We start from the raw sequence: 20,945 nt of genomic DNA, 5'->3' as shown, positions 1-20,945 counted from the left end.
ATTCGTCAAAGGTGACGGGCAGTGGCGGAGAGGGCACTCGCACCATCAGTGACCTAATTAAAGGAACCAGTTTCGAAATCAGGCGAGGAAGGGAATCCACTCCGACTGCCCATCGTCGGCGTCGGTGGTTCAGTGGTAGAATACTCGCCTGCCACGCGGGTGGCCCGGGTTCGATTCCCGGCCGACGCAGTGCACTTTTTTGTTCAAATATTCGTCCTACCAAAATCAGGGAAGGCCACTACATCGGAGTGTAACAGGTGGGAAGGGAACGGAAACCATCTCGCACTCTCTGGGTGGGTTAAAAGTTAGATATGTTTATTATGCGCATCGTAGGCGTGCTTGAAGAATTAGAAAAGCATTCGTCAAAGGTGACGGGCAGTGGCGGAGAGGGCACTCGCACCATCAGTGACCTAATTAAAGGAACCAGTTTCGAAATCAGGCGAGGAAGGGAATCCACTCCGACTGCCCATCGTCGGCGTCGGTGGTTCAGTGGATTCCACTTCCGGCCACCGCCGAGAGAGGACGCACGATGGAAAGCTCCGCCGGAGCAAGTTTTGCGGCCCTTGAAGGCCGCGGTTCCAGGGTTTCTGCTTCGGACAACGAAGGTTATCGAGTCATGCTGCCAAGTCTTCCTACAGGTCGTACAGTAGTTAATACAGTTTTTTTGCACGGTGACGTTGATGCCAGGCCTTACAGAGTTGAGGATTTTCGTGACGCGCTCGGTCATTTGGCACTGCTCCCGGACGTTATCGCTCTGGGGGCGTATCAAATGAATCACGTGTGGGCTGTCACATTCAAGAGCGCTGAAGCGGTGAAGAAAATCCTCGCTATCACGGAAATGAAAGTGAAAGGCCGGCGCTGCTTGATTATCGACCCGACGAACCAGGACGTAAGGATCAAAATTCACTGGGTGTTGTACGGCGTGACCGACGAAGAAGTGCGCGTCGCCCTGGCCCCGTACGGCAAAGTGACTAACGTGACAAGAGAGCGCTGGCGCGTTCACGGCGTCGTCGACAAGGGATCGACGACTCGATTGGTAACGTTGCAGCTGAAGGCTGGTGATACAGTGGAGGACCTTCCCCATCAGCTTCGAATAGCCGGAGAACAGGCCCTCGTCGTGGTGCCGGGAAGGGCGCCTAAGTGTCTTCGCTGTCACACCACCAGGCATGTGCGTCGCGAGTGTCGCGTACCGCGTTGTGGACTTTGTCGTCGCTTCGGCCACGACGAGTCCAACTGCGTACGCACTTACGCCAACGTAGCTGGACCCGGGGGGCACGAGGATATGTCCGAGTTCGTAATGGATGAGGCGGAGGCGGAAGACGTCGCCATGGTGGATGGCGACAATGCGAAGAGGGATGAGACGCCCACTGAGGCGGACAACATCGAGCGCGACGTCGAGGCAATGCAAGGACAAGACGAACCAGGGCAATCAAAAGCGGCAGCTACTGAAGCAGCGCATGCCCCTGAAGATGAAGACGGCATGCATATCCAGGCTGAAGAGCCGGGAAAAGGTGACGTCAAGGTCAAGAGGAGTGACGAGGAGGGCGACGACGAAGCAGCTTCAAAGCGGCCGCGTAAAGAAAGAAAAGACACTGCGGGCACAAGGGCCGTCAACGTCAGCGAACAGACGACTGCGAAGGAGCCTTACGTGAGGCGTTCGTCATTTCACGTAAAGCCCAACGTCAACGCCGACAGGAAACTCGCTGCAACACCGCATTCACAGTGCAAAAATCGTGGAAAGTAGGCGGAACTCAGACTCCTGACAGTGGGCAGCTCCCGACGCTGGTTGTGTGGACGTGCAGCAGTGTACTACCCCACGAGTATGGTGGACCAACGTGGAAAAAAAAAAAGCAAGCCCCTTTCACAACAGTGATAGTGCATCCTTGTGTCGCCAAGCCAGAGCACGGATGTACGCACCGCTATCAACTGCAAGGTATGCGCAGTTCGAATTGGCTCGCTCGTAACTCGTAATGCCAGTGACGATTACGGAAGCCCTACGGGTCGCGACATTGAATGTGCGCGGTCTATCAGCGAGGCGCCGACAGTACCAGTTGAGCCGCCTGTCTCTTGAGGAAGGGCTAGACGTATTGGCTTTACAAGATACTAAAGTAGCAACACAAGAGCAGGCCGATCGAATGGTGCAGCCGTTTACAGGACGTTACAATGTTTGTGTGTGTCACGGGGCTGGTACATCGGGGGGGTGCGCCCTTTTGTTTAGGAACAGCTTGGATATGCAAATCGAAGCCGTGTTGGCATGCGAAAGTGGTCGTTTGGTTGTTGCTGATGTTTTGTTCAGTGGCTTAAGTTGGAGGTTCATCTGTGTCTATGCTCCAAACAATTCGAACGAGCGTGCAAACTTTTTTGAGCAGCTTGAAGGGTATCTCAAGTGTGATCGATTGATTGTGTTACTGGGGGATTTCAACTGTGTATGTTCTGCACACGATCGCTCTACAAACGTGCCTGTACGGGATAGGAGTGCCAACCTGCTTAGTCAACTGACACAGGAGTGTCAAATCGAAGACGTGGGTTCTGTGTTTACACCCGGAACTGTGTGTAAATTCACTCACTTCCAACGCGAAAGCAATGCTACACTAGATAGAGCATACGTGTCCATTGAACTGGTGCCGTCATGCAATAGCTATGACGTAAAACACGTATCTTTTACGGACCACAGCCTTGTGTTGTTTACGTTAGGCAGGAAAAAAGAAAGTGCAAAGTTCAATTGGGAGCTATGAAAATTTAATGAACGGTTGCTCGAGGATGGCGAGTTCGTGAAAAGTGTACAAAGTGAAATAGCGAAAACGTTGTCAGCGGTACCAGAAAGCTACTGCGTCGTATGGGAAGAATTTAAAAGTCGCGTCAAAATTATTGCAATCGAAAGAGGAGGCAGTATCCGGCGCAGTGAACGGAAAGCCGAAAATGAACTACGTAACCAGCTTGACGAACTAATCAGCCTGGAGAACGAGCAGCCAGGAAAATGGTTAGACGAAATAAGGAGTGTGAAAAATAAACTGGAAATAATGGACGACGTTAAGTACCGGGCGGCAATGATAAGAGCACGAGCGGAAAAACTGTGGGCTGGGGAGAAACCTAGCAAGCGTGCTTTAGGCGATGAAAAGAGATACGCAACAAAAAACGAAATAAAACAGATAAACTTCCGAAACGAAGCTACAGGTGACAAAGAAGGCATAGAAAGTGCATTCGTCGAGCACTACAGTAAATTGTTTGGGAGAGAGAGACTAATACAGCCTGGTTTTGCGAACTGTTTCCTGGCGCACATGCCGCGATTAGAAGACGACGTACGAACACGATTAGAGGAGCCAATCACGTTGCAGGAAATCGAAGCGGCAATTGACGAATTAGCGGCGGGAAAGTCACCAGGCCCTGACGGCCTGGGAGCAGCGTTTTATCGAGCCTTTAAGAAAGAATTGGCACTTATGGTGTACGCCGTGATCCGGGAAGCATACGAAAAGAAGCGACTACCGAAGTCTTTTCAAGTAGCACACATGGTCTTGATACCAAAAACCGACGACCCAGATAAGCTGTTGTGGGTGGGGTCATATCGCCCGATAAGCCTTACCAACGTGGATTACAAAATATTTACCAAAGTCTTAGCGAAAAGAATACAAACAGTTATCAAGGACTTAGTGGGGCCGCACCAGACATGCGGAATCAAGGGGCGTACCATTGCTACAAATATACACGTAGCGCGGAGTGTCCTTGAATGTGTTGACGCTTTCGAAAGCCGGGTAGCCATGCTCCAAATAGACTTAGCAAAGGCTTTCGATCTTGTTTCCCACGAAATCTTGTTTTCTGTGTTGGAATTTGTAAATTTAGGCGCCACAATAATACAGGGTGTTAAGATGGCTTATTCCGATTGTGTTACACGGATTATAGTCAATAAAAACCTTACCGAAGGCATAAACGTCCGCTCCTCGGTAAGGCAAGGGTGTCCGTTGAGCCCCTTGCTTTTTGCCCTGTACTTAGAGCCTTTCCTGTTGAGACTGATAAGAGATGAGAATATAAGCGGGTTTCGACTAGAGCAGGCTCAAGTTAAGGTTCTGGCCTACGCGGATGATATCGCAGTTTTCTGCACTGACAAAGAGAGCGTTGTAGAAGTGGTCAGTATTGCAGACTCCTTTTGCCGTCAAACTGGAAGTGAAATAAACTGGGAAAAATGTACTGGGTTTTTTGCACGGCAACTGGGATTACACACCGCAACTTTTCGCTAATACACAGTGGACAGCCTTGCCTGGGCGGTATTTAGGGGTGCCCCTACAACACTACGTAGACACTGCGCAATACTGGGGGGAAGAAATAGAGAAGATAAAGGAAAAAACGGAAGGTTGGCAAGGTCGAGGCTTATCGGTGTTCACGCGGGCTACAGTATGTAACCTTTTTCTGACCGCTAAAGTCTGGTACGTGCTTCAAGTGCTGTGTATGACACGAGTGAATCTACAAAAACTGCACAGGGCGTTTGCAGTGTTTATATGGGCATCAAGCTGGGAGAGGATCAGCCGAACCAATTTGTTTCGTTCGGTTAAGAGTGGGGGCCTGGGCTTGTCGCATTTGTTCATTCGCCAACTAGTGTCACGTTTTATGTTTCTGCGAGACCAGACGGACCTTTTTTTGCGCACAATAGTACAGGTGCGTCTTCGAAGATACCTCCCGGAATTTATAGTATCGACAGGTGGTGAGAGCGGTCGGGCCGTCAGAGGGTACCTCAGGGAGGTTGTCGTGGCTTTCCGGTTCCTAACAGTCCGTTTTTCTCTGGAGTATCTGAGTGCAGTAAATCGGAAAAAGTTGTATAGAGACCTTGTAGATACGTTGATGCCTGTGCCGCTTTACAGGTCGTTATACCAAGGCAATACGGGCCAAGATGTTCTTAAGAGAGTTAAAAACATGCCTGTAAGGCCGTGTGTAAAGTCCTTTTTCTTTAAACTGCACACAAATACTTTGACAGTAAGCACATGGATGGAGGAAAAAGGGTTCTTCGTTCCGTGGACCACAAATTGTAGACTGTGCCGGAAACCGGAAACCATAGAGCATGCATTTATTGAATGTTGGGATCCAATATTTCACTGGGATGTCTTACAAAGGACACTTAAAAAGGAGTTGCCTATAACTCCACATGGTATACGGTACCTTCCCATAGAAAATGAAAATGGCGTACCTTATGACATGTTTATGCTGCTGGGACTGCACAGCCTGTGGAAGACAAGGATAGCTGTGAACAACGCAGATGTGAACGCTCGCCCTGTGCGCGAAAACTTCATTGAGAGCATTGCGTATATTCGCGATATTTTTGTGACCCAGGCTGAGCCGCCTGAGTGGACGGAAATTCTTGATGCTCTTGTTTGTCTGAAAAAGTTTTGATGTCAATGATCAGCCAAAGATAGGCTGAAGTGTTTGTATTGAATATGTGTACTTTGTAACAGGCAATTAAAAAAAAAAAAAAAAAAGCGTCGGTGGTTCAGTGGTAGAATACTCGCCTGCCACGCGGGTTGCCCGGGTTCGATTCCCGGCCGACGCAGTGCACTTTTTTGTTCCAATATTCGTCCTACCAAAATCGGGGAAGGCCACTACATCGGAGTGTAACAGGTGGGAAGGGAACGAAAACCATCTCGCACTCTCTGGGTGGGTTAGAAGTTAGTTATGTTTATTATGCGCATCGTAGGCGTGCTTGACGAATTAGAAAAGCATTCGTCAAAGGTGACGGGCAGTGGCGGAGAGGGCACTCGCACCATCAGTGACCTAATTAAAGGAACCAGTTTCGAAATCAGACGAGGAACGGAATCCACTCCGACTGCCCATCGTCGGCGTCGGTGGTTCAGTGGTAGAATACTCGCCTGCCACGCGGGTGGCCCGGGTTCGATTCCCGGCCGACGCAGTGCACTTTTTTGTTCAAATATTCGTCCTACCAAAATCAGGGAAGGCCACTACATCGGAGTGTAACAGGTGGGAAGGGAACGAAAACCATCTCGCACTCTCTGGGTGGGTTAGAAGTTAGATATGTTTATTATGCGCATCGTAGGCGTGCTTGACGAATTGGAAAAGTATTCGTCAAATGTGACGTCCAGTGGCGGAGAGTGCGCTCACACCATCAGTGACCTAATTAAAGGAACTAGTTTCGAAACCAGACGAGGAACGGAATCCACTCCGGCTGTCCATCGTCGGCGTCGGCGGTTCAGCCTGAGTGGCTACCTCTGTTGGACAGCTTGGTTGCACTGAAAGAATTTTAACTCGCCGCACTGCCCAAGTAGGGCCAGTGCATATGTGTGCGTAATATTTTGTGTACTGATATTACATGTCCTATGTATGTGCCAAGCAGGCAATAAAGAAAAAAAAAAGCGTCGGCGGTTCAGTGGTAGAATACTCGCCTTCCACGCGGGTGGCCCGGGTTCGATTCCGGGCAGACGCAGTGCACTTTTTTGTTCCAATATTCGTCCTACCAAAATCGGGGAAGGCCACTACATCGGAGTGTAACAGGTGGGAAGGGAACGAAAACCATCTCGCACTCTCTGGGTGGGTTAGAAGTTAGATATGTTTATAAGCGCATCGTAGGCGTGCTTGACGAATTAGAAAAGCATTCGTCAAAGGTGACGGGCAGTGGCGGAGAGGGGACTCGCACCATCATTGACCTAATTAAAGACACCAGTTTCGAAATCAGACGAGGAAGGGAATCCACTCCGACTGCCCATCGTCGGCGTCGGTGGTTCAGTGGTAGAATACTCGCCTGCCACGCGGGTGACCCGGGTTCGATTCCCGGCCGACGCAGTGCACTTTTTTGTTCAAATATTCGTCCTACCAAAATCAGGGAAGGCCACTACATCGGAGTGTAACAGGTGGGAAGGGAACGAAAACCATCTCGCACTCTCTGGGTGGGTTAGAAGTTAGATATGTTTATTATGCGCATCGTAGGCGTGCTTGACGAATTGGAAAAGTATTCGTCAAATGTGACGTCCAGTGGCGGAGAGTGCGCTCACACCATCAGTGACCTAATTAAAGGAACTAGTTTCGAAACCAGACGAGGAACGGAATCCACTCCGGCTGTCCATCGTCGGCGTCGGCGGTTCAGCCTGAGTGGCTACCTCTGTTGGACAGCTTGGTTGCACTGAAAGAATTTTAACTCGCCGCACTGCCCAAGTAGGGCCAGTGCATATGTGTGCGTAATATTTTGTGTACTGATATTACATGTCCTATGTATGTGCCAAGCAGGCAATAAAGAAAAAAAAAAGCGTCGGCGGTTCAGTGGTAGAATACTCGCCTTCCACGCGGGTGGCCCGGGTTCGATTCCGGGCAGACGCAGTGCACTTTTTTGTTCCAATATTCGTCCTACCAAAATCGGGGAAGGCCACTACATCGGAGTGTAACAGGTGGGAAGGGAACGAAAACCATCTCGCACTCTCTGGGTGGGTTAGAAGTTAGATATGTTTATAAGCGCATCGTAGGCGTGCTTGACGAATTAGAAAAGCATTCGTCAAAGGTGACGGGCAGTGGCGGAGAGGGGACTCGCACCATCATTCACCTAATTAAAGACACCAGTTTCGAAATCAGACGAGGAAGGGAATCCACTCCGACTGCCCATCGTCGGCGTCGGTGGTTCAGTGGTAGAATACTCGCCTGCCACGCGGGTGACCCGGGTTCGATTCCCGGCCGACGCAGTGCACTTTTTTGTTCAAATATTCGTCCTACCAAAATCGGGGAAGGCCACTACATCGGAGTGTAACAGGTGGGAAGGGAACGAAAACCATCTCGCACTCTCTGGGTGGGTTAGAAGTTAGATATGTTTATTATGCGCATCGTAGGCGTGCTTGACGAATTAGAAAAGCATTCGTCAAAGGTGACGGGCAGTGGCGGAGAGGGGACTCGCACCATCAGTGACCTAAATAAAGGAACTAGTTTCGAAACCAGACGAGGAACGGAATCCACTCCGGCTGTCCATCGTCGGCGTCGGTGGTTCAGTGGTAGAATACTCGCCTGCCACGCGGGTGGCCCGGGTTCGATTCCCGGCCGACGCAGTGCACTTTTTTGTTCCAATATTCGTCCTACCAAAATCGGGGAAGGCCACTACATCGGAGTGTAACAGGTGGGAAGGGAACGAAAACCATCTCGCACTCTCTGGGTGGGTTAGAAGTTAGATATGTTTATTATGCGCATCGTAGGCGTGCTTGACGAATTAGAAAAGCATTCGTCAAAGGTGACGGGCAGTGGCGGAGAGGGGACTCGCACCATCAGTGACCTAATTAAAGGAACCAGTTTCGAAATCAGACGAGGAAGGGAATCCACTCCGACTGCCCATCGTCGGCGTCGGTGGTTCAGTGGTAGAATACTCGCCTGCCACGCGGGTGGCCCGGGTTCGATTCCCGGCCGACGCAGTGCACTCTTTTGTTCAAATATTCGTCCTACCAAAATCGGGGAAGGCCAGTACATCGGAGTGTAACAGGTGGGAAGGGAACGAAAACCATCTCGCACTCTCGGGGTGGGTTAGAAGTTAGATATGTTTATTATGCGCATCGTAGGCGTGCTTGACGAATTAGAAAAGTATTCGTCAAATGTGACGTCCAGTGGCGGAGAGTGCGCTCGCACCATCAGTGACCTAAATAAAGGAACTAGTTTCGAAACCAGACGAGGAACGGAATCCACTCCGGCTGTCCATCGTCGGCGTCGGTGGTTCAGTGGTAGAATACTCGCCTGCCACGCGGGTGGCCCGGGTTCGATTCCCGGCCGACGCAGTGCACTTTTTTGTTCCAATATTCGTCCTACCAAAATCGGGGAAGGCCACTACATCGGAGTGTAACAGGTGGGAAGGGAACGAAAACCATCTCGCACTCTCTGGGTGGGTTAGAAGTTAGATATGTTTATTATGCGCATCGTAGGCGTGCTTGACGAATTAGAAAAGCATTCGTCAAAGGTGACGGGCAGTGGCGGAGAGGGGACTCGCACCATCAGTGACCTAATTAAAGGAACCAGTTTCGAAATCAGACGAGGAACGGAATCCACTCCGACTGCCCATCGTCGGCGTCGGTGGTTCAGTGGTAGAATACTCACCTGCCACGCGGGTGGCCCGGGTTTGATTCCCGGCCGACGCAGTGCACTTTTTTGTTCAAATATTCGTCCTACCAAAATCAGGGAAGGCCACTACATCGGAGTGTAACAGGTGGGAAGGGAACGAAAACCATCTCGCACTCTCTGGGTGGGTTAAAAGTTAGATATGTTTATTATGCGCATCGTAGGCGTGCTTGACGAATTAGAAAAGTATTCGTCAAATGTGGTGGAGAGTGCGCTCACACCATCAGTGACCTAATTAAAGGAACTAGTTTCGAAACCAGACGAGGAACGGAATCCACTCCGGCTGTCCATCGTCGGCGTCGGTGGTTCAGCCATTCCATTTCCGGTCACCACCGAGAGACAGAGAGAATCAACTTTAATAGAGCCCATTAAGTGGTTAATGCACGCAGGCACCAGATGGGGTGGAACCTTCTTCGCGGGTTCCATATGCATCCAGCAGCTCCTGGCCCCTGACTGCCAGCGCGAGTTGGGTCGTCAGGTCGGGGCTGGACAACAAGGTCTCCCATCGCTCTCGGGGATTGGGGTTGGAGAAGTTGGGGGGAAGGGGTGGTGGGGGGTTCTTGAGGTGAGTGCACTCGGCTATGACGTGTGCCAGGGTGCCTTCTTTGCTCTTGCAGAACGGGCATTTGATATGGTGTTCCTCAGGGTACCTTTTGTGTAAGAGGACGGGATGCGCCAGCGACCCCGCCTGTAGTCTGCGTACGATCGTCTGTTGGTTCCTGTTGAGGTGCCGGTGAGGTCCGGGGAACCTACACCTGCGTTCCCTGTATAGCTCGGTAATGTCTCTGTAGCTCGTGACGGGGCGCGGTAGTCCCGGCTCGTCCTCGGGCCGGTTGGTCAGTTCTCGGGCGTAGTGGTCGGCGAGTTCGTTGCCTTCCACCTGCGAGTGAGCCGGCACCCACACGAGCTCTATGGCTCGTCCCGGTGGCCTGCGTCTGGACAGAAGCGCTAGTGCGGCAGGAGAGACCCTTCCCTTGCGATAGCTTGCGTAGGCCATCTTGGAGTCCATGACCACTGTCTTCGCTCCCGGCTTTGCGAGGGCGAGGGCCACGGCCAGTTCTTCGGCTTCGGACGGGTTCGTCGTTCTGATTGACGCGCTGGTGACCAGTCTGTCGATGACGACCGCCGTCGCTCTGGTTCCATGTTTGGGTAGCGAGGCGTCCGCGTATAAAATCTCCGGGTCCTCTTCCAGCTGCCGGGCTAGTGTTCTGGCCCTCGCGGAGCGTCTCTCGTCGTTTCTCCCCGGCTGCATGTTCCTGGCGAGCGGTTTGGTCTTTATTGCATCCCTCCATTCCTGGGGTAGCGTTTCCGTCGTCGGTTGCGGTTGGATATTCCATCCCACCTTGCGCATAACTGCCCGGCCGTGCTCGGTTCGGCTGAGCCGTATTCTTTGGTTGGAAAGGTGGGCTTCCACCAGTTCTTCCACCGTGTTATGCTTGCCCATGCCCAGCAACTTCTGCGTGGACGAGTGGACGGGCAAGCCCATGTCGAGCTTTACCGCTTTCCTGATCGTCGTGTTCACCGTTTCTCGGTCCGCCTTTGTTAGCTGGAGGTACGGGGCGGAGTACGTGCTGTGCGACACGACGAACGCCTGGACCAGGCGCAGGGCGTCGTCTTCTTTTATGCCTCGGTTCTTGTTGGTGACCCTGCGGATCATGCTTAGGATTTGCTCGGCCGTTGTCTTGATCTTGTTGACAGCTGCGTACGCCTTTCCGTCGTCCCTGAGCAGGAGTCCTAGGATCCGGATCTGCTGTGTGGGCTTGATTTCTGTTCCTTCGATGGTGACCACAACGTTCGGCGGCGGCTCTTTCTTCGTTCGGCCGGGTTGCACCAGCTCCGACTTCTGCGGGGCGGAGCTCAGGCCGCATGTTTTTGCGTACTCGTGGATGGTCGTTGCCGCTCTCTGCTAGGCTTCCTCCACCCAGGCATCGGACCCCGCGCGGTTCGTCCACACCGTTATGTCGTCGACGTAGAACGCGTGGTCGACGCCTTCGATTTTGTTTAGTAACTGGGGCAGGGGCAGGAGGGCCAGATTGAAGAGCAGAGGCGACAAGACCGATCCCTGAGGGGTGCCCCTATCTCCGAGCTCTATTGGCTCCGACTGTTCCTCTCCTATCCGGATGGTCACCGTTCTCTTTGTCAGAAAGTCTTTGACGTAACTGTACGTTCTGCAGCCGAAGCCCGTCTTGCGCAAGTTCTCAAGCACGCTGGAGTGTGACACGTTGTTGAAGGCTCACCGCCGAGAGCGGACGCACGATGGAAAGCTCCGCCGGAGCAAGTTTTGCGGCCCTTTAGGGCCGCGGTTCCAGGGTTTCTGCTTCGGACAACGAAGGTTATCGAGTTATGCTGCCAAGTTTTCCTACAGGTCGTACAGTAGTTAATACAGTTTTTTTGCACGGTGACGTTGATGCCAGGCCTTACAGAGTTGAGGATTTTCGTGACGCGCTCGGTCATTTGCCACTGCTCCCGGACGTTATCGCTCTGGGGGCGTATCAAATGAATCACGTGTTGGACGTGTCACATTCAAGAACGCTGAAGCGGTGAAGAAAATCCTCGCTATCACGGAAATGAAAGTGAAATGCCGGCGCTGCTCGATTATCGACCCGACGAACCAGGACGTAAGGATCAAAATTCACTGGGTGTTGGACGGCGTGACCGACGAAGAAGTGCGCGTCGCCCTGGCCCCGTACGGCAAAGTGACTAACGTGACGAGAGAGCGCTGGCGCGTGCACGGCGTCGTCGACAAGGGATCGACGACTCGATCGGTGACGTTGCAGCTGAAGGCTGGTGACACAGTGGAGGACCTTCCCCATCAGCTTCCCATAGCCGGAGAGCAGGCCCTCGTCGTGGTGCCGGGAAGGGCGCCTAAGTGTCTTCGCTGTCACACCACCGGGCACGTACGTCGCGAGTGTCGCGTACCGCGTTGTGGACTTTGTCGTCGCTTCGGCCACGACGAGTTCAACTGCGTACGCACTTACGCCAACGTAGCTGGACCCGGGGGGCACGAGGATGTGTCCGAGTTCGTAATGAATGACGCGGAGGCGGAAGACGTCGCCACGGTGGATGGCGACAAGGCGAAGAGTGAGGCGACGCCCACTGAGGCGGACAACATCGAACGCGACGTCGAGGCAATACAAGGACAAGACGAACCAGGGCAATTAAAAGCGGCAGCTACTGAAGCAGCGCATGCCCCTGAAGATGAAGACGACATGCATATCCAGGCTGAAGAGCCGGGAAAAGATGACGTCAAGGTCAAGAGGAGTGACGAGGAGGGCAACGACGAAGCAGCTTCAAAGCGGCCGCGTAAAGAAAGAAAAGACACTGCGGGCACAAGGGGTGTCAACGTCAGCGAACAGACGACTGCGAAGGAGCCTTACGTGAGGCGTTCGTCATTTCACGTAAAGCCCAACGTCAACGCCGTCAGGAAACTCGCTGCAACACCGCATTCACAGTGCAAAAATTGTGGGAAGTAGGCGGAACTGAGACTCCTGATCGCGGGCAACCCCCGACGCTGGTTGTGTGGACGTGCAGCAGTGTACTACCCCACGAGTATGGCGGACCGACGTGGAAAAAAAAAAAGAAAGCCCCTTCACAACAGTGATAGTGAATCCTTGTGTCGCCAAGCCAGAGCACGGATGTACGCACCGTTATCAACTGCAAGGTATGCGCCGTTCGAATTGGCTCGCTCGTAACTCGTAATGCCAGTGACGATTACGGAAGCCCTACGGGTCGCGACATTGAATGTACGCGGTCTATCAGCGAGGCGCCGACAGTACCAGTTGAGCCGCCTGCCTCTTGAGGAAGGGCTAGACGTATTGGCTTTACAAGAGACTAAAGTAGCAACACAAGAGCAGGCCGATCGAATGGTGCAGCCGTTTACGGGACGTTACAATGTTTGTGTGTGTCACGCGGCTGGTACATCGGGGGGGTGCGCCCTTTTGTTTAGGAACAGCTTGGATATGCAAATCGAAGCCGTGTTGGCATGCGAAAGTGGTCGTTTGGTGGTTGCTGATGTTTTGTTCAGTGGATAAAGTTGGAGGTTCATCTGTGTCTATGCTCCAAACAATTCGAACGAGCGTGCAAACTTTTTTGAGCAGCTTGAAGGTTATCTCAAGTGTGATCGATTGATTGTGATACTGGGGGATTTCAACTGAGTATGTTCTGCACACGATCGCTCTACAAACGTGCCTGTACGGGATAGGAGTGCCAACCTGCTTAGTCAACTGACACAGGAGTGTCAAATCGAAGACGTGGGTTCTGTGTTTACACCCGGAACTGTGTGTAAATTCACTCACTTCCAACGCGAAAGCAATGCTAGACTAGATAGAGCATACGTGCCCATTGAACTGGTGCCGTCATGCAATAGCTATGACGTAAAACACGTATCCTTTACGGACCACAGCCTTGTGTTGTTTACGTTAGGGAGGAAAAAAGAAAGTGCAAAGTTCAATTGGGAGCTATGGAAATTTAATGAACGGTTGCTCGAGGATGGCGAGTTCGTGAAAAGTGTACAAAGTGAAATAGCGAAAACGTTGTCAGCAGTACCAGAAAGCTACTGCGTCGTAAGAGAAGAATTTAAAAGTCGCGTCAAAATGATTGCAATCGAAAGAGGAAGCAGTATCCGGCGCAGTGAACGGAAAGCCGAAAATGAACTACGTAACCAGCTTGACGAACTAATCAGCCTGGAGAACGAGCAGCCAGGGAATTGGTTAGACGAAATAAGGGGTGTGAAAAATAAACTGGAAATAATGGACGACGTTAAGTACCGGGCGGCAATGATAAGAGCACGAGCGGAAAAAATGTGGGCTGAGGAGAAACCCAGCAAGCGTGCTTCAGGCGATGAAAAGAGATACGCAACAAAAAACGAAATAAAACAGATAAACTTCCGAAACGAAGCTACAGGCGACAAAGAAAGCATAGAAAGTGCATTCGTCGAACACTACAGTAAATTGTTTGGGCGAGAGAGACGAATACAGCCTGGTTTTGCGAACTGTTTCCTGGCGCACATGCCGCGATTAGAAGACGACGTACGAACACGATTAGAGGAGCCAATCACGTTGCAGGAAATCGAAGCGGCAATTGACGAATTAGCGGCGGGGAAGTCACCAGGCCCTGACGGCCTGGGAGCAGGGTTTTATCGAGCCTTTAAGAAAGAATTGGCACTTATGGTGTACGCCGTGATCCGGAAAGCATACGAAAAGAAGCGACTACCGAAGTCTTTTCAAGTAGCACACATGGTCTTGATACCAAAAACCGACGACCCAGATAAGTTGTTGTGGGTGGGGTCATATCGCCCGATAAGCCTTACCAACGTGGATTACAAAATATTTACCAAAGTCTTAGCGAAAAGAATACAAACAGTTCTCAAGCACTTAGTGGGTCCGCACCAGACATGCGGAATCAAGGGGCGTACTATTGCTACAAATATACACGTAGCGCGGAGTGTCCTTGAATGTGTTGGCGCTTTCGAAAGGCAGGTAGCCATGCTGCAAATAGACTCAGCAAAGGCTTTCAAACTTGTTTCTGACGAAATCTTGTTTTCTGTGTTGGAATTTGTAAATTTAGGCACCACAATACTACAGGGGGTTAAGATGGCTTATTCCGATTGTGTTACACGGATTATAGTCAATAAAAACCTTACCGAAGGCATAAACGTCCGCTCTTCGGTAAGGCAAGGGTGTCCATTGAGGCCCTTGCTTTTTGCCCTGTACTGGGAGCGGTGAAGCCCTGCGTGGCCTGATCCGCCTCCTCCCCGCCGGAAAAGATTCAATAAAGTCATTTTCTCTTTCTCTCTGGAGCCTTTCCTGTTGAGACTGATAAGAAATGAGAATATAAGTGGGTTTCGACTAGAGCAAGCTCAATTTAAGGTTCTGGCCTACGCGGATGATATCGCAGTTTTCTGCACTGACAAAGAGAGCGTTGTAGAAGTGGTCAGTATTGCAGACTCCTTTTGCCGTCAAACTGGAAGTGAAATTAACTGGGAAAAATGTACTGGGTTTCGGCACGGCAACTGGGATTACACACCGCAACTTTTCGCTAATACACAATGGACAGCCTTCCCTGGGCGGTATTTAGGGGTGCCCCCAGAACACTACGTAGACACTGCGCAATACTGGGGGGAAGAAATAGAGAAGATAAAGGAAAAAACGGAACGTTGGCAAGGTCGAGGCTTATCAGTGTTCACGCGGGCTACAGTATGTAACCTTTTTCTGACCGCTAAAGTCTGGTACGTGCTTCAAGTGCTGTGTATGACACGAGTGAATGTACAAAAACTGCACAGGGCGTTTGCAGTGTTTATATGGGCATCAAGCTGGGAGAGGACCAGCCGAACCAATTTGTTTCGTTCGGTTAAAAGTGGGGGCCTGGGCTGGTCGCATTTGTTCATTCGCCAACTAGTGTCACGTTTTATGTTTCTTCGAGACCAGACGGACCTTTTTTTGCGCACAATAGTACAGGTGCGTCTTCGAAGATACCTCCCGGAATTTATAGTATCGACAGGTGGTGAGAGCGGTCGGGCCGTCAGAGGGTACCTCAGGGAGGTTGTCGTGGCTTTCCGGTTCCTAACAGTCCGTTTTTCTCTGGAGTATCTGAGTGCAGTAAATCGGAAAAAGTTGTATAGAGACCTTGTAGATACCTTGATGCCTGTGCCGCTTTACAGGTCGTTATACCAAGGCAATACGGGCCAAGATGTCCTTAAGACAGTTAAAAAGATGCCTGTAAGGCCTTGTGTAAAGTCCTTTTTCTTTCCCGGCCGAGGCGGTTCACTTTTTTGTTCAAATATTCGTCCTACCAAAATCGCGGAAGCCCGCTACATCGGAGTAAAACAGGGGGGAAGGGAACGAAAACCATCCCGCACTCTCTGCGTGGGTTATAAGTTAGATATGTTTATTATGCGCGCAGTACATGTGCTTGACGAACAAGAAGAGTATTCGTCAAAGGTGAAGTGCAGTGGCGGAGAGTGCGCTCACACCATCAGTGACCTAAAAAAAGGAACTTAAATCAGACGAGGAACGGAATCCACACCGACTGCCCATCGTCGGCTTTCCACTACCTGTGTAGTGTTTCCAGGAAGCGCCTGTACACAGATTTAGGTGATGTTTGTTTACCTGTGCCACTGTATAGGTCGTTATACGGTGAGGGCACAGGGCTTGATGTTTTAAGGAGGGTGAAAAGTATGCCTGTGAAGCCTGCAATGAAGTCCTTTTTTTTAAACTACACAGTGAAACCCTTCCCGTAGATACTTGGTTAGCAGAAAGAGGTATTTTGTGCCGTGGACAACCGACTGCAGACTGTGCAAAAAGCCGGAAGCTATTAATCACGTCTTCATCGACTGTTGGGACCCAGTGTTCCACTGGGACGTCCTCCAACGTACGTTAAAGAAAGACGTACCCATAACGCCGCGTGGAATTCGGTTCTTACCTGAAAAAAATGAGGGTGGTGTGCCGTACGATTTGATCATGCTCCTCAGCCTTCATAGTATATGGAGGACGAGAATGGCGGTGAGGAATGCGGATATAAATGCCCGGCCTGTCAGGGAAAATTTCATTGAAAGCGTACAGTATATACGGGAAGTGTTTCGTGCTGAGGATGATCCCCCTGAGTGGTTGCCTGTGCTTGACGATTTAGTGTGTCTTAGAAAGTTTTAAAGCCAAGTAGTCAGCCAAGTAGGGTTGACAGATCATTACATGACATGATGTGTGATGTGCTGCACAAATGTCAAAGCAGGCAATAAAAAAAAAAGCGTCGGTGGTTCAGTGGTAGGATACTCGCCTGCCACGCGGGTGGCCCGGGTTCGATTCCCGGCCGACGCAGTTCACTTTTTTGTTCAAATATTCGTCCTACCAAAATCGGGGAAGCCCGCTACATCGGAGTAAAACAGGGGGGAAGGGAACGAAAACCGTCTGGCACTATCTGGATGGGTTAAAAGTTAGATATGTTTATTATGCGCACAGTACATGGGCTTGACGAACAAGAAGAGTATTCGTCAAAGGTGAAGTGCCGTGGCGGAGAGTGCGCTCGCACCATCAGTGACCCAAAAAAAGGAACTCGTTTCGAAATCAGACGAGGAACGGAATCTACACCGGACTGCCCATCGTCGGCGTCGGTGGTTCAGTGGTAGAATACTCGCCTGCCACGCGGGTGTCCCGGGTTCCATTCCCGGCCACGCAGTTCACTTTTTTGTTCTAAAGTGTAGAAGGAAGTTGTCCCATATGAATTCGAACATACCTCTCGCAGCAGCACAAGTTTTTAAAACACGCAGAAATGCCACGAGCTTAAAGGGAAGGTGAAGCGGTTTTAGAATTAAAAGAAAAATTGACTAGCAGCAAGTACACATTGAATAGTTCATGTGTACGAAATATTTTCGCAATACATGCAATAGAAGCGGCGCAATGAGCAAACAAAAGTGGCCCGATGCCCCGCCCCCATCTCGCCGCGCGATGCCGGAAGACCGAAGAGCGCGGGCGAAAACCGGCTGAAAAACGTCATACCTGGACTTCCGGCCGGATCGGCCGCCTCGGCCATGCTCTTTTCGCCGTGTTTCCTTGTGAATGATACTTGTTGTTGTTGTGGTTGATAGCACTCATTTGTACAATTTTCGTGTTCAAAAAGTATGCACGAACGCCAAACGAGGCATACGTTATCATGCCGTATTCCTAAGCAGAATAATGCCACGCCGGGATGCTTGATAACATACGGAAGCGACAGCCGAGGTGGCTGTGCTTGATGACAGAGAATATATACAACACTACGTTAATTACTTTGTAAACCGCTCCGATGCTGTTTTTTTTTTTTTTTTTTTGATGCGACGGACGTTAATGTTCACATTATATTCTAGATTTAGGAAGGATGGGAAATACTGCTGTACTTTGGCCGGGGATGCTTCGTTCCATTCCAGAAACCAAGGCACATTTGTTAAGGAAATACTTGTTTCGTTAAACGCGTCGGTTTTCTTTCCCTATGGGCTCAGGACAGTGTTCAAAAAAACAATTTTTTGGCGAAACTAAAACAAGGGGCCAATCCTGATAGAAGCTCTCTCCCGGCTAAGAGGTAAACAGTATTCCTACAAAGTAAAAGAACCAAGACAACCAGGTTACTTATTTTGCAAGTATACATGTCACGATAAGGTGATGTTTGTCTGGAATTAAAAAAAAAAACACCACTCCGAACCACTACCGTGCCATAATTTGTGTTGACTGCGGGGGCTTAATTTTTTGCCCAAGATTCCGTGTGGCTGCATATTATAACCTGGCAAGCACTTGTTGTCACTGAACCTCAAGTGTGCTCCAGTGATAGTCGGTGATATATATAATGATGATACTAAAAAAATTAGGAGCAAAGAGTAAATATACGGCCTCTGTCCGACTAGCGCGGTAAATGCTTAAATCTAGAAATGCTGACACAGGCCAACGATTCCTTATCACAAACGTTTGGTGATTGTTACCTAAAGTAACGTGACTACAACGTAACTGGCTTGTCCGACTGGTCTGTTAATTATAACGAGGTGGCCGTAATATTGTAGCAGAATGCGCAACGCACAAGCGAAAATCAAGCCCTACTACAGCCAATAATGCTGAGCAGGCACTAGTATGCTGCAGTGTTTTCAGAATAAATGCATGTGAAGCAGTAAGACGCCACTCATCAAAGTGCAGCTAGCAATCGCGGAGGCGCCGTAGCGCCGCTGCCGAAATGGCGCGCGCGTGTGGGTCTGTGTACGGGGATGAGTAACGGGGCTGGGGTGGGCGACAACGAACAAAGGAAATGCGGAAGCAGAGTCTGCTTGTTGGTTTATGCGTGTACCGGCAAGATGTGTCTCGCATATACGTTTACAGCGCATGAACGTTTTTCGCGCAGTGCACGTACGGGCTTTTCGCTGGTAGATTGTTTATAAAACGCCCATTAATCTTCGGCATAAATGGTTTTGTGTATATTAAGAAACAGTTAAGGCAGTACCTAATATTACCATAAGGTATAAAATCCCCCTATGCTGGTTGCCTAATTCAAAAATATTTTGATGGAACCCACTAGTCGACGTCACAGTCACTGCTTTGGGGTTCTCTGTCGTGTAAAGCAAAGTTAAGCTCCAAGATAATTGAACCAACAGCACGGGAAATTATAAAACAAACTTCCAGTCATGTGCGAAAATTAAACTGCAAGCTAAATTGCCGCAAAGGCAACCGTGCGATCGTTCGCAATGCTTCCGACAACCCGCGCGGCCGAAGGGTGTCCTCCTTTGACGTCATGACGGGCGCAACCAATCAGGGGCGTCAAAAGACGAAAAGCGCGCGTCTTTCAAACGGGGCCGCGCTTTTTGCAAGATAAATGCCACTTGGACTCATGTACGATAAATTTCAATGTGATATTCGGAATCAGCGCGCAAGAAAATATATAACTGTTAATATAACTCAAATTTTTTGGAAAGCGCTTCAGCTTCCCTTTAAAGCAAATATCGTCGCCCAATATACCAACGCTACTATTTGTGGCCTCACTATTCGCGAACGGTGAAAGGGGGTGGTGGAGCTTGTCTGAGCGTTTTTCTGAAGTAACTACTTAGGAATGAAACGGCCCCTCAGTCAAGCGGCGTTTATAGAGCGGCAGTGGGCAAGGTCACGTAAACGTAACTCTGCCCACAGCCACGTTTACTTTCGAAAAGCGCTCGTTTTTCTGAAGTAAACAGAGGCAAGGACAAGTAAGCGTAAACAAAATGTACGTGCTAACTTTTGCTCAAAATGTGCTTTTTGAGAGACATAAGAGCTTGTAAACGTGATAAAATAGGATTCTCAATATGGGTGGGTAACTTTGGTATTGTTCGATTTCAATTAGAGAGAGAGAGAGAGAGAGAGAGAGAGAGAGAGAGAGAGAGAGAGAGAGAGAGAGAGAGAGAGAGAGAGAGAGAGAGAGAGAGAGAGAGAGAGAGAGAGAGAGAGAGAGAGAGAGAGAGAGGAGACTTTTTTACAAATTTATATGAGGGTGGTTCCTCAGTCTAGGAGCCCATGTCCTGGATAGGCTGCCATAGCCCTTATCACTAGCAGGAGCTGGTGCTAAGGTCGACAGCTGGACAGCAGTACCTGCCACTGCTCAGGTGAAGGGGACGGGTTCAGGGCGGAATGTCTGCGTTTTTTGTGCAGTCGAATATGTGTTTCAGAGCTCCAGGTTAAACAAAAATGTAAGAGAGGAGGTAGTTCTTACTTCCCTGTTGTTTGAAGGTATCGAGCAAGTAGGTAAGATCGGCTGTCGCGTACATCTACAAGCATCTTGTGACTGAGCTCGTACCATGAGTATAATTGCAACGAAATTACTCTTATCAGGGTAATTTCGTTCAATTGTTTACTATAAACAATTCAACGAAATTTGATAAGTTTATTTCGTTGAAATGTTTATACTCATGGCACAAGCTCGGTCTCAAGATGCTTGCAGGTGTACGCGACAGCCGATCTTACCTAGTAAACACAACGAAATTACACTGATCAGGGTAATTTCGTTGAATTGTTCACTATGAACACTATAAAGTGTTTACTATAGACACTTCAACAAAATTTGAGAAGTGTAATTTCGTTGAAGTGTTTATACTCATGGTACAAGCTCAGTCAAGAGGCTTGCAGGTGTTTGCGACAGCCGATCTTACCTACTTGCTTGTTACCTCCAAATAATAGGGAAATAAGAACTACCTACTCTCTGACTTTTTTTAAAAAACCTTTGATCAGATGACGTGGCGTCAGCCAAGGACAGCTGACTTTTTGGTTTCAAAATGTTTAACAGTCTGCTTTCCCGTTTGTAAAATTACCCCCTCTACCTCCTCCCCTCCCTTGCAGTTACGGCTGTGTACGTCTTTTCAAGTGGCAGTTTTTTTCCACATGGCGTGAACTTTAGGTTAG

The 20,945-nt window shown here is 49.9% G+C and overlaps 1 protein-coding gene and 11 non-coding genes across 12 annotated transcripts; all 12 read left to right on the top strand.

Moving 5' to 3' along the window:
- Positions 1–118: 118 nt before the first annotated feature.
- Trnag-gcc (transfer RNA glycine (anticodon GCC)) lies at positions 119–189 on the top strand. The gene has a single exon. It is a non-coding gene; the product is annotated as a tRNA-Gly (tRNA).
- A 340-nt stretch (positions 190–529) lies between these two features.
- Positions 530–1,744, top strand: LOC144173703 (uncharacterized). The gene has a single exon (XM_077702014.1). It carries the CDS (start codon positions 530–532, stop codon positions 1,742–1,744), a length of 1,215 nt encoding a protein of 404 aa, XP_077558140.1.
- Positions 1,745–5,462: 3,718 nt separating this feature from the next.
- On the top strand, positions 5,463–5,533 carry Trnag-gcc (transfer RNA glycine (anticodon GCC)). Its single transcript has one exon. It is a non-coding gene; the product is annotated as a tRNA-Gly (tRNA).
- Positions 5,534–5,819: 286 nt separating this feature from the next.
- Trnag-gcc (transfer RNA glycine (anticodon GCC)) lies at positions 5,820–5,890 on the top strand. Its single transcript has one exon. It is a non-coding gene; the product is annotated as a tRNA-Gly (tRNA).
- An 816-nt stretch (positions 5,891–6,706) lies between these two features.
- Trnag-gcc (transfer RNA glycine (anticodon GCC)) lies at positions 6,707–6,777 on the top strand. Its single transcript has one exon. It is a non-coding gene; the product is annotated as a tRNA-Gly (tRNA).
- Positions 6,778–7,593: 816 nt separating this feature from the next.
- Trnag-gcc (transfer RNA glycine (anticodon GCC)) lies at positions 7,594–7,664 on the top strand. Its single transcript has one exon. It is a non-coding gene; the product is annotated as a tRNA-Gly (tRNA).
- A 286-nt stretch (positions 7,665–7,950) lies between these two features.
- On the top strand, positions 7,951–8,021 carry Trnag-gcc (transfer RNA glycine (anticodon GCC)). The gene has a single exon. It is a non-coding gene; the product is annotated as a tRNA-Gly (tRNA).
- Positions 8,022–8,307: 286 nt separating this feature from the next.
- On the top strand, positions 8,308–8,378 carry Trnag-gcc (transfer RNA glycine (anticodon GCC)). The gene has a single exon. It is a non-coding gene; the product is annotated as a tRNA-Gly (tRNA).
- A 286-nt stretch (positions 8,379–8,664) lies between these two features.
- Positions 8,665–8,735, top strand: Trnag-gcc (transfer RNA glycine (anticodon GCC)). The gene has a single exon. It is a non-coding gene; the product is annotated as a tRNA-Gly (tRNA).
- A 286-nt stretch (positions 8,736–9,021) lies between these two features.
- On the top strand, positions 9,022–9,092 carry Trnag-gcc (transfer RNA glycine (anticodon GCC)). Its single transcript has one exon. It is a non-coding gene; the product is annotated as a tRNA-Gly (tRNA).
- Positions 9,093–16,812: 7,720 nt separating this feature from the next.
- Trnag-gcc (transfer RNA glycine (anticodon GCC)) lies at positions 16,813–16,883 on the top strand. Its single transcript has one exon. It is a non-coding gene; the product is annotated as a tRNA-Gly (tRNA).
- Positions 16,884–17,169: 286 nt separating this feature from the next.
- Trnag-gcc (transfer RNA glycine (anticodon GCC)) lies at positions 17,170–17,245 on the top strand. The gene has a single exon. It is a non-coding gene; the product is annotated as a tRNA-Gly (tRNA).
- Positions 17,246–20,945: the final 3,700 nt, after the last annotated feature.

This window comes from Haemaphysalis longicornis, unplaced genomic scaffold (assembly GCF_048455015.1).
Source record: "Haemaphysalis longicornis isolate Haplotype H1 unplaced genomic scaffold, Haemaphysalis longicornis Haplotype H1 scaffold_3, whole genome shotgun sequence".
NCBI classification, from domain to species: domain Eukaryota; kingdom Metazoa; phylum Arthropoda; class Arachnida; order Ixodida; family Ixodidae; genus Haemaphysalis; species Haemaphysalis longicornis.
This window is presented reverse-complemented; position numbering and strand designations above follow the sequence as displayed.

What these genes read in the sequence shown, in the direction of transcription:
- LOC144173703 (XM_077702014.1), top strand. Translation starts at nt 530, where the DNA reads ATGGAAAGCTCCGCCGGAGCAAGTTTTGCGGCCCTTGAAGGCCGCGGT.